General features: G+C 48.9%; 1 protein-coding gene across 1 annotated transcript in view; it reads right to left on the reverse strand.

Annotated features, from left to right (window-relative positions):
* Positions 1-17,464, reverse strand: part of SORL1 (sortilin related receptor 1) — a 155,003-nt gene that overhangs the window by 54,377 nt on the left and 83,162 nt on the right. Inside the window, exons 17-23 of the mRNA XM_028125868.2 lie at positions 16,237-16,409; positions 15,028-15,159; positions 12,678-12,769; positions 11,164-11,410; positions 10,354-10,492; positions 4,828-5,001; positions 3,189-3,302 (exon numbers count right to left, since the gene is read on the reverse strand). Of these exons, the coding sequence (XP_027981669.2) occupies positions 3,189-3,302; positions 4,828-5,001; positions 10,354-10,492; positions 11,164-11,410; positions 12,678-12,769; positions 15,028-15,159; positions 16,237-16,409 (1,071 nt within the window). The remainder of the gene's footprint in view (positions 1-3,188; positions 3,303-4,827; positions 5,002-10,353; positions 10,493-11,163; positions 11,411-12,677; positions 12,770-15,027; positions 15,160-16,236; positions 16,410-17,464) is intronic.

Raw genomic sequence — 17,464 nt, forward strand, 5'->3', positions numbered from 1 at the left:
TGGGCCCTGTCATCAGGCGGGACTGGGTTTCAGATCCTGGCTCTGCCTCTGCTTCGAGGATTAATTAACTTTAACCTCCTTGAGCCCGTTTCAGGCACAGCAGGAGGAGCATAAGGTCACGTGGCCAAGTGCTGTGATGACAGAAAGACTAGATATGGATCTCAATTCTATAATTTATGTAACCTAACTGATCCACGCCTCTGTTTTCTCTACTGTAAAATGGAGATAACAGAACACCTACCCCGGGGCAGTTTATGAGTGTAAATAAGCAAACCGGTTTGGGACCAGAGCCCCTTACATAGGCTGCAAAACAGACTAGGCTCCAAACAAATGTCATGTGTCTTCCCTGTCCTTCCTCTGCCCTCCTGCACCAGAACGGGTATAGACGTAGACCCTTCTCCCTCGTCTAAGCAGAAAGTGTCTGGGGGTAAGCACAATCCCTAGAACCCAGCAAAAGACCCTCTAGGCAAGGCTTTGGGAAGGAAGGCTGTGCTCAGGAGGGGCTGACACACAAGGTACGATGTGACAGAACAGAATCCTGGGTAGAGGAGGGGGAGTGCCGGGAAATGAAAAGCCAAGGGCAACGTTATACAGTTAGACATCCCAGCGGCTCTTATTTGAGGCTCCATTTCTTCTCTGTCATTGAGCTCATGGTGGGAGGTTGAATACAAAAATGACAAGGCTGCAGGGGATTCATGTCAAAACCCGGAGCGCCTAACAACTACCCAGCGCAGGCGTCTGTGTGTGCGGGAAGGAGGTGTGCTGACATCTCTCCCCAGCTCCCCGGTCACCACTCCCCTCCTCCTCCCCAGGCGGCTGCCTTTCACTTCCCAGACAGCAGCAGCACCCAGTTGCAGCCTGTCCCTTCCCTGCAGCCCTGCCCGTGGACGGCGCACCTCCACCATCAGGATAAGCACGCCTCCACCATCAGGATAAGCATGCCTCCACCATCAGGATAAGCACGCCTCCACCATCAGGATAAGCATGCCTCCATCATCAGGATAAGCACGCCTCCATCATCAGGATAAGCACGCCTCCACCATCAGGATAAGCACGCCTCCACCATCAGGATAAGCACGCCTCCACCATCAGGATAAGCATGCCTCCACCATCAGGATAAGCAGGACTCTCCTCCTCCTGGATAAGGGAGCCACTCCTGCAGGTGCGATCAAGCACCTCTCTCCTGGTTCCCAGCCTCCATATGAAGATGGAAGGAGCTCCCTCTCTCAGAACACTGCACCAATACAAGATCCCCACTTGTCATCTAGTGGAACCCAAAGCCCCTGGGTGGAATCCCCATTTATCAGACACAAGGTCATCTAGTTTAAATCTCTCTGCCTACACTAAAGCCTAATCATGTCTGGGCAATCTTCGTGCAATGTGTTAATTCTGAGAAGCGTCTCCTCTCCCACCCCATTATGTAATAAAGTCCTTTCCAGGCTCACCTCCACTGATGTTAATATTTATTGTTTTTAAGGAGCTTTGGCTCTTCCCCCACAAATATCACCCCTTCCTGAGACTCTGGTAGGTAGAGAAGGCTTTTATCGGTGTCCATTTTGCAGAAAAGAAAAAACACACAGACAGCCTAACGCTTCTCCAAATCTGCCATTCAGTAAGCTCTTCTCCCTGCCTGTGAACGGCATCCACTGAAACCATGGAAAGATGATTAAGAAAAGGTTTGTTAAATAACCTCCTAAGCACCAGCAAGGGCAGCACATAGTTTTGCTGGGCCTGGACGAGTTCAGGGAGTTGACTGCTTCTAAGGTTGCTTTCTGGCTGGAGGGACGTGGGAACCTGGCGCAGACTCCACACATGGCTGGCTACATATGGCCAGCCCGGAGCCAGGAGTCACCCCCTAACCTGTTCTCAGAGCACAAAATGGTAAATAAGCTTCTGGATTCCCAATGGGAAAATATTTGCAAGAGAAGCCTTCACACTGGCTTCTGGCTTCCCTGCTTCTGGTCTTCCTCCCATCCAGTGCCTTCTGCCCACTGCTTATTTTTCCAAAGACAAGAATCTTATCATATTATTTCAGTGGTTCTCAACGGCTCTTCTGAGTGAAGTCCACAGGCACTTGCTGCTCCGGACACCCTCACTAGCCAGTCTTCCCCTTGCCCCATGGCTTCCGTATTCATATTATTGATGAGCCACACCAGCCTCCTAACCATGTCACATACCCTCTGACCTCTGGGCTTTCATATCTGCTGTTCTCCTGCCGACAACTATGTTCCCCCCACCTCTGCTTGGTTCACCTCTACCCACCCTTCAGGGGTCTCCATAAATACCTATCCAAGTTTGATTTGTGTGCTCTTCCTGTATGCATATGGCACTTCCGCATTACAGAACTCACTGGCTGTACCGTAGCTGCCCCTCTACTCTTCAGACTCCCCTACAGAGTAAACTCCATGTCCACCTGATCACCTGGTATCCCCAGGCTGAGCACAGAGCCTAGAACAAGGAGTCCTCAACAAATACTTGCTGAGTGAATGTATGAACATATTACTCACTGTCAGAGGGCAAAGCACCTCCTTAGAAGATAACGTCAAAGCTATCAAAAATTAAAACCTTGCAGTAAATAAATTACTCATTATAAGTAGTTATTTGTCTTTAAACCCTGCTGAACAGAACCATGCTTTAGTAGTGACCCTTAGAAAGCATACAGTCCAAAGAGGACGTTTCCATGTGCACAGATCAACGTCCCCACATTTCAAGCCAAAAAAGGCATCATCAAGCAGTTGGAACCATCTCTCTGGAGCCTGGCGGGCAGCCAATATCCGCTGATCGGACAGCATACAAAATGAAACCTGTTTCCCATCTCTGAAAAGGCTGAATTTACAGATCAAGGGATGTCACCTGGTCACCAGCTTTATCACGGTGGTAAAGCCACAATGAGAGCCCAGACTGCCTGACTCAGCTCAGTTTCAGCCAGACGATGCTTACTGGTAAACCCTTTGTAACGAGTAGTTCCCTTACCAGTGGGCGGTTGGGTTTTCAATAACAACCTATATCTAAGGGTCTTCTCTGTTCTCCAAGCCCCATCAGCTTCCATGAGCATCACCGATCACAAGGGGCCACCAGCCGGCACCCCAGGCTTCAGGCCCCCCACCCGGGCGGAGCTGGCTGGCCAGCCTTCCGAGCACAGTCCATGCGCCCCCTCCCGAAAGCCCGGCCGAGCCGGGAAGACTCACGGCAGTTTCTCTCATCGCTCATGTCACCGCAGTCATTGTCAAAATCGCACCACCAGATGCTGTTGATACAGTTCCCGTTGCTGCAGCGATACTGGTTACGGAGACAGGTGTTCTCTGGACGGCAGGCCAGGCAGAGGAGGAAACGGGACACGTATTATTCTTATGGCTGGACCGCAAGACTCTCCCTTTTCACTGAGTTTCCATTTCTCTTCCTCAAGCAGCATGCCTTACATGGTAAAGCGGAATAGGGGTGCCAAGCTCACCTGTATGCGGGAGCAGACCACAGAGGCCTCCTGCTTTCCTTTTAGTTACAATTTAAGGACAAGAGGCCAGCTGGATAGGGGTCGGGGGTGGTTATAATGGTGAAAAGGGACAGCAATGGTACCAGTCGGGTCCAATGGGTAGATACCAAGCATCGACATTATAAAACACCAGTTATACGAGGAACTGCTTCCGGGGCTCTGTCTACACAGTACAAAAACATGTGTCCCACATATTTGTGGCTATATGTATTTTGTATATACAATTATATATATCCATATATCTTCCATTTTTCAGCCAAGTAGATGATAAAGGATACGTAATACTCTGACGCACAGGAAAAACAAAAACAAAAAAAAAACAAAAAACAAAAAAACATGTTGTTTAGTAAACCCTGACAAGAACACATGAAGGCTGGACTCGTGTTTGGGTCTCCAAAGGCATTCTAAAGGAAAATATTAAAAAGCCTTTCTCCAACTTAAGTGTTAACTGTTTCTTTCTAAATAGCTTTAAAATGATGTCCGGAGCCTGAAAGAGAATGTCCTGCGTCTAAGAAGGGAAGGGTCATCCTTTCTCCATGTGTATTTCTTATGGAAAAGGGACCACAGTGCTCCTTTGTGTGCCCCCCTGCCCAGGACTAAGAGGGCTTCTGTGAGGAAGGAGGTTGTGATTCCAAAGCCAATATAACCTCGAGAATTAAAAAAAAAAAAGAAGCAGGGATTTGGGCACCTCCCGGCAGGACCCCCCCTTTCCAGAGGTTCACCTCATTGACAATAACGTGAGGTGGAGACTGAGACCACAAATCAGACAGGAAAGAAAGATTAAGAGAGGTTTTTAGAGGAAAAAATTTAGAATCTATGTATTCACATTCAAAGGAAGGGCGAATATGGCTGCTACAGCCACTTGGTCACAGCATGAAGGGGAGCCTCAAAGCCTGCAACGTTGTTCTGAACGTTCTGGAGGTTTCCGGGCCGGCGGGGGCGGAGGGAGGAGGGGGAACCGCTGGGTGAACCTCGGGGAGCTTGTGGAGTCCTGCCAGTCTCTTCTCCACGTCAGGTTTGGTCCCAACTTACACGAAGCAGGAGAAGGGACGGGTGAGGAGAGGAAGACACGGGAGGAGGCAGAAAGGGGACATCAAAGAAGGCCCGTGTCACCTGACATGAAACTGAAACCACAGCTATCAAGTGTAAATAAACCACGCAGGGCTGTTCCCGATGCAGACTGAGGAGCCCAGGCCTTAGAACCCGGACCAGGATGTCCCTAAGTATCTCGTGGATTTCATTTTCCCCGAGGGCATTTTCAACCCCGCAAACACACGGGGAATAGAGAGCGCTGGGAGAGGGGAGGCAAGAAGGGAGGGAGGCCGGGGGGGACGCACCTTCTTTGACGCAGGTGTTGTTCTCCTGCTGGTAGCCCTGAGGGCACGCACACATCGGGTCCCCAGATGGGAGGACGCTGCTGGCCACACCCTCTGGACACCAGCAGCTTTTACTGTTGTTGGCCCTGGGCAGGCAGAGCAGGCTGCACGGTCTGGACACGCAGGCATTGCTTCCTGGGGAGAAGATAAACGGCAGCCACGGCCAGGTTAATCGGTGCCGGGCAGTGAAATCCAAGACAAACCCCTCATTTTACAGACCCGACAGCGCAAAGCTCAGAAAGAGAAAGGTGATGTGGTGGGCGCCGGAGCACGTGCCAGCCACTTCTGCTCGGAGCCCCGAACAAGACCCACGCAGGGTCTCTGAGCCTTCAGACGGCCCTGGAACCAGGCCAGGCGTCAGCCGTTCATCCTGGGAATTCAGAACTGGGCTAGCGAGGAACAACAGAGTAACTGGGGAGCTGGAGCTGGGAGCAAGGTCACAGAGTGTGGGTGTCAAAGGTGATGCAGGGCAAACCAAACCTTGGTCAGGTCAAAGCCGGGCAGAAACAAACTCAAGAGAGGGAGTCAGGAGAACACAGCCAACTCCCGGAGCAGGGCGAGGGAAAGAGAGAGCCAGGGAAGGGGGCGGCTTGGCCATTCCCAGGACCGGTCCCCATCAGGCTCTCCTGTGTTTTTCATCTCTGAGTTCCTTACAGTCTCCCTTTATGCTTTCATTAGCCCTTTTTACTTGGGTTAGCGTGAGTGGGGTTCTGCTCCTACAACCCCAAAGCCCTTCATTTAGAACCATACACCTGAGTCATGATAGGGCCCCGGACAAACATCCGCGTCTCTGCTTCTCAACTCCTCTGTGCCCGAGTGCAGCTACAGAGCTGAACGAAGACCCAACCACAGGGCACTCATTAGCCTCAGTACTATGTGTCATGCAATAAACCCACACAAGGACTAGTAAATGTGGACCTGTCCCTACTTCCAATCTTGTCTCTGGTTCGGCTTTCCAAAGAGAGTGCCAGATAAAAGTCCGTAAAATCCTTCACTGCAGTCTGGAGAGAGAACCTTTGTGGATGAACAGTGATGGAAAAGGTATTTTCCTATCCCCCACATCTTTCCGGGAAGGAGGGGAGAGGTGGCATTAATCATGTTCTAACAACTGGAAACACATACAACTATCGAGCAACATAAAAAGCCACATAAATTATGAAATGTATACTTGTTCTTTTGGCTGTGACTATTCATCATCAAAACTGGGGAAAATAAACATAAAGGCTTTGATAAAACTCAACTGATGATGCTTCTTCAGTTGTGCCATCTCACAGACAGAGAAACCGCCCCCCCGGCCCCTCCCCCTGAATCTCATCCAAGCAATCTGTTTCCATCCAGCCAAGATTTTAGCTATGTCACGCCTACACTGACCTGCAGGTTGGAAAACAGGGTTCATTAATGACAATCAGTATTGATATGGGTCATGATACACTCAGTAGCTTTGGAATGTTGGCGCTTCATCAGTGTTTAACTGGCATACACATAAAATAAAAATTGCAGGGGCGCCTGGGTGTCTCAGTTGGTTAAGCGTCCAACTCTTGATTTTGGCCCAGGTGGTGACCTCAGGGTGGTGAGATCGAGCCCTGCGTCGGGCTCCGTGCTCAGCACAGAGTCGGCTTGGGATTCTGTCTCTCCCTCTGCCCCTCCTCCAGCTCGCACACGTGCACACTCACGCGCGCTCTCTCTCCCTTTAAAATAAATAAGTAAAATCTTTAAAAAAATAAAAACAAAAATCGTAACGATACAGCAACAGTGTTGTTCCGATGCTAAAGACCAGAGAGTATGAAGCATTACCAAACAGATGAAGTACACACACCCACAGAGGGGAATCCATACGATGAAACGTCCTACAAATAATTCAATCCACTCTAAAGGTAGAGTTACCATAGCAGAATAACCTCCTGACAAGGGCAGAAATGCAGAAATCAATTCACCCTGACCTGTTCCATGGGCAGAGGCTGTTCCTTTTTCAGAAGATACATGCCCTAGGCTACAGGGAGGAACACAAAGCTGCCGCTAATGGAAAACAACTCCAAAAGGATCTGGAACGTGTTCTCTGTATTCAAAGGACAACATATCATTGAATGTTCCAAGAAATTGAACAATAACAGAATCTCTGAAAAATACTCAGGGACAGGATGATAATTTCACACGGAGCTAGGTCTGTAAAACAACGCGACTAATGTGTTCACGTGGGGAGCAAGTGCTCCTGCCCAAAAAAGCAAGAGCCACAAGTACAGAACCCAAAACAGGGTGCGGTATTTCAGGAGGCTAGTCTAGACAGAGACGTCTACAGTCTGAGAGGCTGTATCTGGGGCCAAACCCCAAACCAAGCAGACCGAGTCACGGACCCCAGGAGGTAGGCAGGGCAGGAGCTTATGGGGTGCTACAAAGCCACAGAGAACCTGGGTGAGCATGGAAGGAGTACTCAGCAGAATTCCACCAGAACACGGCCACAGACTCTTTCTATAGGATGCTGCAGTCTCGTGTGGGCAAGGCAGGTAGATGTGAAGAGTGGACAAGTGACAGTCATCGCCTCCAAAGACGTCCCCTTTGAAGATCAAACAGCTGCATGATGTCTTCATGGGGCAGATTCAGAACACATTCAGATTTCCTCTTTGGAAAATTCCCCCAGAACCTGTCTAGGAGCCAGAAATGCTATTATCTTGCTTAATTATCTCTACGCTTGACAATTATCAAAATCAAATCCACCCCATCGAGTATTTGCCCTCACTGTAGGTATTTAAAAGCCCTGGCTTACTGCAGACTCTGAAGGACAATTCCCAGAGCTCCAAAATATTTTCATCCATTGCAACACCAACTTGATATATCAACAACCTTGCAAAGTAAGCTCTTTAAAGAAAAAGCACTCTTTATGAAGAACAGATCCCAGTGACACTACATAAAAATCCACCAGACATAAAGATTAAGAAAGGCATCTGTTTATGACCAAATAACCCAAATGGACAAATGTTCCAAGTGAACAAAATTTTCATCACAAACAAGGATCAATCAAAATCTAGTACTTCTATATTGCTGTCATATACCAGGTCACCGCTATTCCAACAACAGATGATTAAGGGAGCAGAGCTTAACGCTTTTACCAAAGTCAAGCTCAAAAGTCCATTAGGCCATGGTTCAAATTCTTACCACTTACTAAATATGCGATGTAGAAACATGAACCTGACTTTCATGTCCTCATCTAGGAAATGGAAATATTAACACATGGATTTTGGGAAGATTAACGGAGGTTATTCAAGCCCACAAAGCACATCAGTGTGTAATCCCTTAATAAATGTAGGTGATTATGTGTATTATTATCTTACACATGGCTAATAGGCAGTCCTGTATGTGTTCGGAGCAGACAACAAAAATAATATTGACTGGCACCAGGGGTGGCCCATGGGCAAAATGAATTTGCAAAAGAGTGTCCAAAAAAGCAAGCAGGTTAGAGCAAACAAGTTCAAGGCTGAGAGGCACCCGCTGCGTGCAGGCGGTGCGGGCAGCCAGATGCCATTTCAAAAGCTTTCAGTGAACCCAGACTAGCCCATCTGAGAGATCTCAGCTTTGCTTCTCTGGCCCTGTGCCTGTGGGCAGGAGCTCGGCTGCAAGTATCCTGCTCACACAAGGGAGGAAAAGGGAATCCCAAAGGCCAACGGAAGAACGGGGGAAGGAACAACGAGGGGGCAGCGACGGGCCGTGAGGTTGCATGGTCCCGGCTCTGTGTTCTACCTGCCAGCACACGTCTCCTCCAGCCAGACCCCAGGCGGACTCCCAGAATTACTCCGGATGGTTTAAGTGAAGGTGACTCTTTCAGGCATGAAGAAGACAACATAGGCACACGCTGTGACCACAGACCATCCTCCCCCCCACTCCCCAGGACCCGGCTGTGACTATGCATCAGCTGGAATGCGGCAAGCGACCAGCCAAGACCAGGGACGGGGGAGCCCAAGGATCACACGCTCACCAGAACGTGGTGTTTCAGGAATGGTCGTGCGCTCCGCAAGCACATGCTTACAAGCGCCTGTCAAAAGGAAGACCTGCTTTCTGGACTGAGCGGTAACTCAGAGAAACGCTGATGATTCACTTGGCTTGCTAGTGACGCCCATCAGCAGGGGCTCGGGGTCCTCCATCAAACAAAGGCCCTGAGTTTCAGCCTTCGGACCCCAGAAGCAGGAGTCCTTCATCTCTCCCTATTTTAAAATAGGCACCTCCTCTGGGAAGAATGTGACTCCTCGATTTAGCGGCCGAACTGGAACAAAGGCCCAGCTCCTACACTAGCAAGGGACCTTTGAGAAACCTAATTCGCCCCTGAGATGCCGTTGCCTGATCTAAGAACCATGGATCATGATACCAGCCCTGCCCACATCCCAGGTCCGGCGCAGACCTAACAATAATACAGACTTACATTTCTAACGTTCTTTACCGTTTCACAAGGGTATTCTCAATGCTATCTTCACTGGTCCCCCCCCAAATAACAATGATATCTATAACCATCTTATTTCCCCTTTGTCAATCTTCTCTTAGCAAAGCCAAAACCCAGAAAACAATGTCACCATTGTGGTGCCAAACAGGAAACCTAGCAGTTTGTCAACAAAGGCGAGTCAGCAGAGCCAGGATGCTATTTAATCCTGCTGAGATAAACAGGGTGTTTCTTAAAGGGACTATTCTTCCCAGAGCATCCTGCTCTCTCTCTGTCCTGTAGAGCCCACAGTGTGGGTAGCACACAGAGGGAGAGGGCGGGAAGTAAGGAAGGAGGCTTTCTGCAGCACAATCTCGGTCTCTGGGACCAGCAAGCAGGTCACAAGCCTTGCACCAGCTCTTGAAGCCTCACCCAACAATCTTGAAGATAGCTACTGTCCACACCCATTGGCAACTGGCCCCTTTTCATGACCTCTTTCAACAAAGACTGAGCCCTACCAAGTGCTAGGCAGTGGCCAAACTGTTGGCGGGGGGACACGATCTCCTTCTTTGTAGGGTTTAAGAGTTTCAGGCAGGGACACGTGAATTAACGTGTCATATAATGATGCCTCGTGTGACAAGGGAGGCAGGTGCTCAATGAGCCACAGGTCACCTGGGCAAGCAGAGGACGAGACAGGACTCCCATCGACAGGCAGTAACTGGTGGCGCACCCCGCACAGCACTGCTCCCTGTGAGGTTGCCAGATGGGGAGTAAGCACACGCGGGGGTTCTCCAGCTGCAGCAGAAGCTACGCCACCCAACAGTCAGGGGCCAGAGGCAGGAGGAGGGTGTAATTACCCACCAAGCATCACACTCTAGGCAGGCGAAAACACGCTGTCTTCCAGCTGTTTGTGTACCATTAGAAAAGCAATTAAGAGGTCATTAGGCAGAAATTAAATAATGGGCATGTTGTCGTGACAATAAAGACGCAGGCCGTCAGCTCCTGCCCGAGCAGAGACTGCCCACGCCCAGCGTCTTCCTGGAGATCACAGCGCGGGAGAGATGAAGCTGGCAACGCGGACTTACCAGTCGTCCTGCCCTTGTAGAAAATCTTCATGTCCATCAGCCCCGTGAGCTGACTCGCGAGAACCGCCACCTGGGAGCCGCTGTATTTGGAAGCTCGGAAGATGCTGAGCTGCGACCAGTCATCCCAGTAGATCTCATTCTAGAAAGAAAACCTTTGCTCATCAGCCCAGCTCCTGGGTCTCCGATCCTGGGCCCTCAATAAGAACAAGGGTTCACCCATACAGAGGACACCTAACATTCTGCGGTGAGGGATCAGCCCGACAGAGATTTCCACTGAAATGCAAGGCAGTGGATTTGTCCAGACCTCACCCAAGAGCCACCCTGAAGGAACTGCCTGGCAGAAACTACCTGAGAAGCATTCAAGTTTGACTTCAGTTCGAAATCTGCTTCCCAGTGGCAGGAAAGACCAACCATTCTGTTCTCTAGAGTCAAAACAGCAGTCAAAACAGCCACCCAGGCTGGCCACCCGGGTGGGACGGAGCCCATTTGAACCCATCAGGACACGAAGTGAGCAGGAGACAAAGACACGGAGCCCAAACTACCGGCACTCAAGGGCAAAAGGGGATTTTTCTATGAAACAACCTTTAACCTTCTGAACTGGGAACAGTGAGCAGCCCAGACGCCTGGCAACTCTGACATCCGTCCAGATGTGCTAAAGAAAACAGGCTCAAATTCAGAAGTGAGCTGATTCCTCTAGAAGTTAGTCAAACAAGCATCTCTGCAAAAACCCAAGGTAGCAGCTTTTCACCTCAGTACGCTCTTCACCTGCTCTAACAGACTGCCCAAAGCTGGGAGCAAAGGAAGTCCCACCTTAAAGACGGCAATGGCATAGGGGTGGGGGAGGTTGTCCAGGATGATCGAGCGCTGCTGGCCATCAAAAGTGATCCGCTCGATACAGTCCAGGTAGGCATCTGTCCAATAGATCCACTGGTCATCCACAGAGATGCCGTTGGGCCACTTCACATCCTCTGACACAAGACGATGGACGGCAGAGCCATCCATATTGCTCCGATAAATTCCTGGCTTCAGGTCTCCCCAGTCGGTCCAGAACATCACCCTGGTCAAACCAGGAAAGAACACACATCACATCCAACCTAGGGAATCGGGAGTGAGATACTATCCCCAGGAGGTAAGAAGCCTCTCTAGAACCGGAAGGCCAGTTAGTTTGGCAGTATTATTATTACAAGCTGTAATTATAATACTTAACACCACTGAATTTCTTGCCCCAGAAATTCCTTTGCTGGAATTTATCTACAGATACAATCAAGTTATGTGAAGACAATGTACAAAGACATTCATCAAAGCATTGTTCACACTAGCAAAAAAATTATGTATGTGTTATGTGTCTATACACACACACAGACACACACACACACTTTTAGGTGGATATATGTGTATACATGCCAACAGGTTAATCTACAGAGAAAGTGACAGATGATGGTACATACAAAAAAATATTTTGATGCCTAAAAATCTACATGTTTTCACGTGTGCTCACATGAAAAGATCATCTTCAACCCATGTTAAATGTTTTGAAAACACGCACAACAGTAAATATCTACAATTCTATTTGATGCATGAGTGTGTGTGTGTCCGTGTGTCTTAAGGCTATGTGCTTGCACGTGGATAAAAAGGAATTCTGAATGATACACAAGAAACTACTAACCACGATTACCCCTAGGAAGTATGAAGGAGAAGGGTTAAAAGTGAAAAAGGAGGAAACGAATGTTTTTCATTTCGTAAACTTCTGTTCTCTTAATATTTTTAATGAAGTACATATATATTTTTCCTTTTAAAAAATAGATCTAATTCTCAATCATAAATACTAGAAGGATAGAAAGCCTAATGCAGAATTTTCTTTTAGCTATGTTTAAGTTAAGAAATTAATTTAAAAAACACCTTTGCACTTCCCAGGTGCATATAAATTGCTAGTAAGAAAACCTGTGGGGGTCGGGCAAGGAAGAGATGGAAGGGATCATATGTTTGCATCATGTGCCAAACTTGAGATAAAGAATCCTTACAATATCTAACCAGGCCTGACTACACTATATCTACAGAGAGACTTTTAATAATACCTTTCGTTGGAGAAACACCCCACGGATGTGAGACATCTGGATGTGGAGACTCTGATGCTTGCTAACAAAAGGGGAATGGAGTTACCTGACAAGATGACTGAGCTCTGGTTTCAAGACTCAAAGTCAACAGATTATTTCAACCACAATCATCAGAAACAAGTTTGTGTCTGGCAGTTGGCACTTCCGTGAGCAGACAGATGTCTGTTGCAGCATCCACCACATGTTGATTTCCTCTGGGGCCACACTTACCCGTCTTGGGGCAGGAGGACCAGAGCCCTGGGCCGGTCGAGCACAGAGGAGTTGACAATCGTGAGTCGGAAGTCACCATCTGGATTAGCTACCTGACAAGAAAAAGGAGGGGGAAGGGGCCGGAGGGGAGGCCAAGATGGATCTGAGCTCCTTGAAAGCCCACATCACAGTTTCCTGCTGGGCTGCCGCCCACAGACACGCACCTCTGTGGCTGCCTGATTCCCCTGCAGACTCATCTGGGAAGCCTGCCCTGACTTCTGGTCAGAAGGAGCTGTTCCCTCCTCGGGCTCATGGGACAATCCTTACATGGTCTGACAAAGGGGCCAGTGCTGTTGTCCGTGCCCCGGTTCTGGGGGCATGAAGACAGATCTGCACAAAGTACTCAGGACATAGTACTTATTTATCCCACCTACGTTGCTCCATGCTCCAAAGCCACCAAGGGCTCCACACGGTCCACAAAACAAATATTCAACATCCCAGGCCTTACAATTAAGAATCTCCACAGACTTGGGCGCCTGGGTGGCTCAGTTGTTTAAGCGACTTCCTTCAGCTCAGGTCATGATCCTGGAGTCCCGGGATCGAGTCCCGCATCGGGCTCCCTGCTCAGCAGGGGGTCTGCTTCTCCCTCTGACCCTCCCCCTTCTTGTGCTCTCTCTCATTCTCTCTCTCTCAAATAAATAAATAAAATCTTTAAAAAAAAAAAAAAAGAATCAACACAGACTTTTAATTCTCTCTCCTCCATATTCTCTCTCGTCCGCTTCAGCCCCGACAACTTCAAGGAGGCCGGCCTTCTCATGGTTCTCGAAACCTGACATACTCCAACTTGTCTGTCTGCTCTCGCCCTGTCCCCTCCTGGGCCTGTCCTCAGCTCCATAATCAAATCGCGTCTCTCCTTCAGAACTCCCCTCCAGGCCCAGCTCCTCAGCTAACTCCTTTGACTTGCTTTCCTCAAAGAGCATCTACAGTTCTTGCCAGTGACTCATTTTACCATTTCGCACAAACGGTACCTGCGCGGTATGCTGCGAGAGTGTGGACACTTAGGCTTTACGGCATCCCTCCAGCACCTGGCAAAGTGCTGACCACACACAATTAAAGAAAGGAGAGACACAGTAATCACAAGACCACCGATGCCCTACTCAGTACGTGTCAGGCACCGTGCGTCTTCTCACTCGCTTCCCCCAGGCGCACTGTGAGGTGGACACTACCCTCTCCTCAGGGCTCGGCTCGGATGCCACATCCTCAAGGCCTTCCTGCCCCCCTCCACAGTCACACGATCACACTGCCCCGTTGGCCAGGCCCTCTAGGATTCATCGCTGACAGAACTGATAGACGTATGTCTTCAGTGGTTTGCTTCCTCCACTCACATCTCGTCTCTCTCAGGACAGGAACTTGTGTGTCTCGTCTACTGCTGTATCCTCACAGCCTCAAACCATACCTGGCAGGCACCATGTAAGAAAGAGCACCCGTCCAACGACGGGGTGCATCAATTCTGTCTCAGACACTGGAAACTGAAGCTTCAGGGGATAAGAAACTCGCCCAAGTCACTTAAGCTACGAGAATGAAGACTGAACCCAGGTCTGGCGCTCGACTTTGGGACTTTCGTCTTGGTGACTTCTCCCAACAGTGACTCCCTGCCTCTACTGAGCTTTCCACGTGACCCACATGCCGTGTCCCCCCGTAGTCAGGACAAAGAGGGGTGGAGACAATGAGCCAGGGCCTCAGCCTTGACTTCTGGGAGGTGAATGTGCCTATGAGACCATGACTTTGGTGTTGGGGAGGCCCTTTCTTACCCTCATGTGGCCTTAGGTCGCTAAGGTGCAGATAAGTAAAGTGGGCGAATAAGAGCACTGTTAACAGCGTTGTCGTGAGAACAGAATCCAGTAATTCAAGCAAAGTGCTTCCAACCGGGCTTGGCACTAAATAAGTGCTCATTGTCATCAATAATCATAATCATGATCATGATATTGTCTTAATCACTCTAATCAACTCCAATAATACTAGAGCACTGACAATACAGCACTATACTAATGCTATGGTATTATACAATTATCATTCTTGTTACCACCACACGCCTCGGCTAGCCAAAACAGAATCGTTCGGGGCATCTTAATGAAATCTCTGACGGGTTCAGGCATCCTGTTCTCACAGGGGGCCTTCAGGACAACGGGCATGAATTCTGGAACTATCCCCCTTTTCTTCCTTTCCCGGAGGCTCCCTGATCCATTCTCTGGAATTCTCAAAGAATTTCCAGAGAAGTCGGACACACCGGCTCCACCCCGTGTCAAACCTGGCTCGAAGCCCAGGTGCTCCCCCTGCCTGCTTAATTAAGGACAGCATGGGATACACATACCTCGATCTTTTTAAAGCCAGAGTCCACCCAATAAAGTAACTGGCTGAGGGGTTCAAAAGCCAAGGCTTCTACGGTCTCCAAGCCAGAATTGATGATCACCTCCTGCCCTGTACTCCCATTCAAACAGAGGCGCTAAAGAGAGGGTGGAAAAAAGGCTGTGAGTACGCGAATGACCTCGTGCCAGCTCAAGTCCCATGGATGGCAACCCTTTACTCCACGGGCTTTGACCGGCAAGGGATGAGGTATCTTCTATCAGTAAACTTTCCACATGGGCGAAGCCAGTTTTTAACAAAAGCTTTTCTAAAATGTATTAACGGCTTCCTGTTTCAAGGAGACTCTAGAGCTACACAGACCTTAATCATTGATATTACTTGGCATCATCCTTATGAACGCTGGTAACTGAACAATGCTGTATCCCAATAATGAGGTTGGAGATTACTGAGAAGCATGAGTCTGCTTTTAAAATAAATGAAACCAGACTGCCGTTATTTTTAAGTTCTTGAGTTGGCTTTTCTAGGCTCTCCTCCCTTGGGAGGCTCCTGGCCATCAGGTGCTGTCGCTGGGACAAGCTACACTGAGTGGTCGCTGGCATCCCCCAGCCCCAGCCCCTCGAAAACCCAGGCACTGTAACATTTCTGCTGGGTTGGAAGTCCAGATAAAGCTTGTTGGAATTGCTTTTCTAAAAAGGATTAAATAGGCAATGAATAAAGATCAAATAGCTCTCCTTTTAAAATGCATGGGCTTGAGTCTATGGCTAACTAGCTGGCCCGTGTGGGGATCTTTATAGTTCACTTGCTGGTTCTTGGCTGTGTTCAGAATAGCTGAAGTGGGTAATTACGTGAACTGCGGGTAAGTCAAGTGTTCCTGTATCACGGCTCGGGAAGAAGGTCGCCTCAGAGGCAGCTGGTGTGATAGTGACTCATCATCCTATACTCCTAATCCTCAAATTTTCCCAGCAGGAAAAGGGAAGCCTCACTTACAAGCAAGACGGCAGAGTTGGGGCTCCCTTAGTCCTTCCTACAAGGACAGAGGTGGGCAGGGCAAGAAAATACCAAAACAGAAGAATGCAAGGTTTCATCCGTCAGCCCTGAGAGGAGTTACAACTTAAAACCTCTAATACCCATTTCCCTAGGCCGTCCTGAAGGAAGCTTATCAGGATTGGGCAGTCACAAGGCACGGCCCCCACGAGCGGACCGAGGGTTGACGTACCTGGATGGTGTCCAAGGCCAGGTCAGACCAATACAAGCAGTTGTGCTCATAGTCAAAGTCCAGGGCCACTGCGGCCCGTAGCCCCGTGAGGGGCAACTGCTCGGTGGCTCCCGAGGCCAGGTCATAGCGGTGGATGGACTTCCGCATGGCATACAGGATGAATTCATTCTCCTCTGCAAAGACACAAACAACAGAAAGGGTGGACGAGGGGGATGCTGAGGAGTCCCAGCATGTCTGACCTTCTTTCTGCTCACACATAAACCTCAGAGCCACAGACACACATGGCACAGATCGAGTGGAAGAGCGTCGGAATCAAGACTGAGAAGGTGTGAAAAATGGAATCCCATTTCTGCCTTGAGGGGCAAGTTACTTCAACTCCTGTAAATCTGTTTTCTCGTCTGCAAACTGTCTTACTTGTTATAATTGTTTTTTTTTCTTTTTTTTTTAATTTAGAGGCCCCAGTCATGCTCCAACATCCACACTTCTGAGCTCGGCTCAGAAGTCTTTGGAGTCACACATGACAAAATAATTACCCCACTCAGCATACTCTCCCTCGTCACATGACTGTATCACATGGCACCATAATCATGTTGGGGAGAGACCCTTAGTCCCTGAAGACTTGTAGCTAATCTGTTTGCTCACCCATCCAATGTTATTCACAATGACATACAGCAATTACATCAACCTATTATAGTTTCAACACAGTAACAGTACATTTGTCCCTGAATACTTACAAAATGTTTCCCAACACAATCATCGCAAAGGTCCTATTTCTTCTTGACAAACCCTGCACAATGTCCATACTACATACCAGGCGTTGTTCACTGGTATAATGACTGCATCACGGAAGGACCACTACGAACTCCATTTTACAAATGAGAAAACAGACAGCAGAGAGGTTAACGCACTCGAGGTCACACAACCAGTAAGTGGCAGGACCAAGGCTTGAACTCGGGCAGTCTGGATCCAGAATCTGTATTTTACCCCCTACACGATGCTGCCTCTTGTGATGTAGAGGCCAATGCTGTCGTTTTTTAAGATGCAGAAATAGAGGCCCTGAGTGCTTAAGAAGACTTACTAATGTCAGACAACGAGTAACTAGAAGAGTTAAAACATGCAGACTCTTCTACGGTGACAGAGATGCACAACATACCTGCATCCATGTCGAAGGCGACCACTTTGACGGTAGGCTGCATGTGGGACCTGATCCCTCTACTGCACGCCCGCA

The sequence above is a fragment of the Eumetopias jubatus genome, unplaced genomic scaffold (assembly GCF_037043125.1).
Source record: "Eumetopias jubatus isolate StellerSeaLion01/CBP00866 unplaced genomic scaffold, mEumJub1_p1.0 scaffold_13, whole genome shotgun sequence".
Lineage (NCBI taxonomy): Eukaryota > Metazoa > Chordata > Mammalia > Carnivora > Otariidae > Eumetopias > Eumetopias jubatus.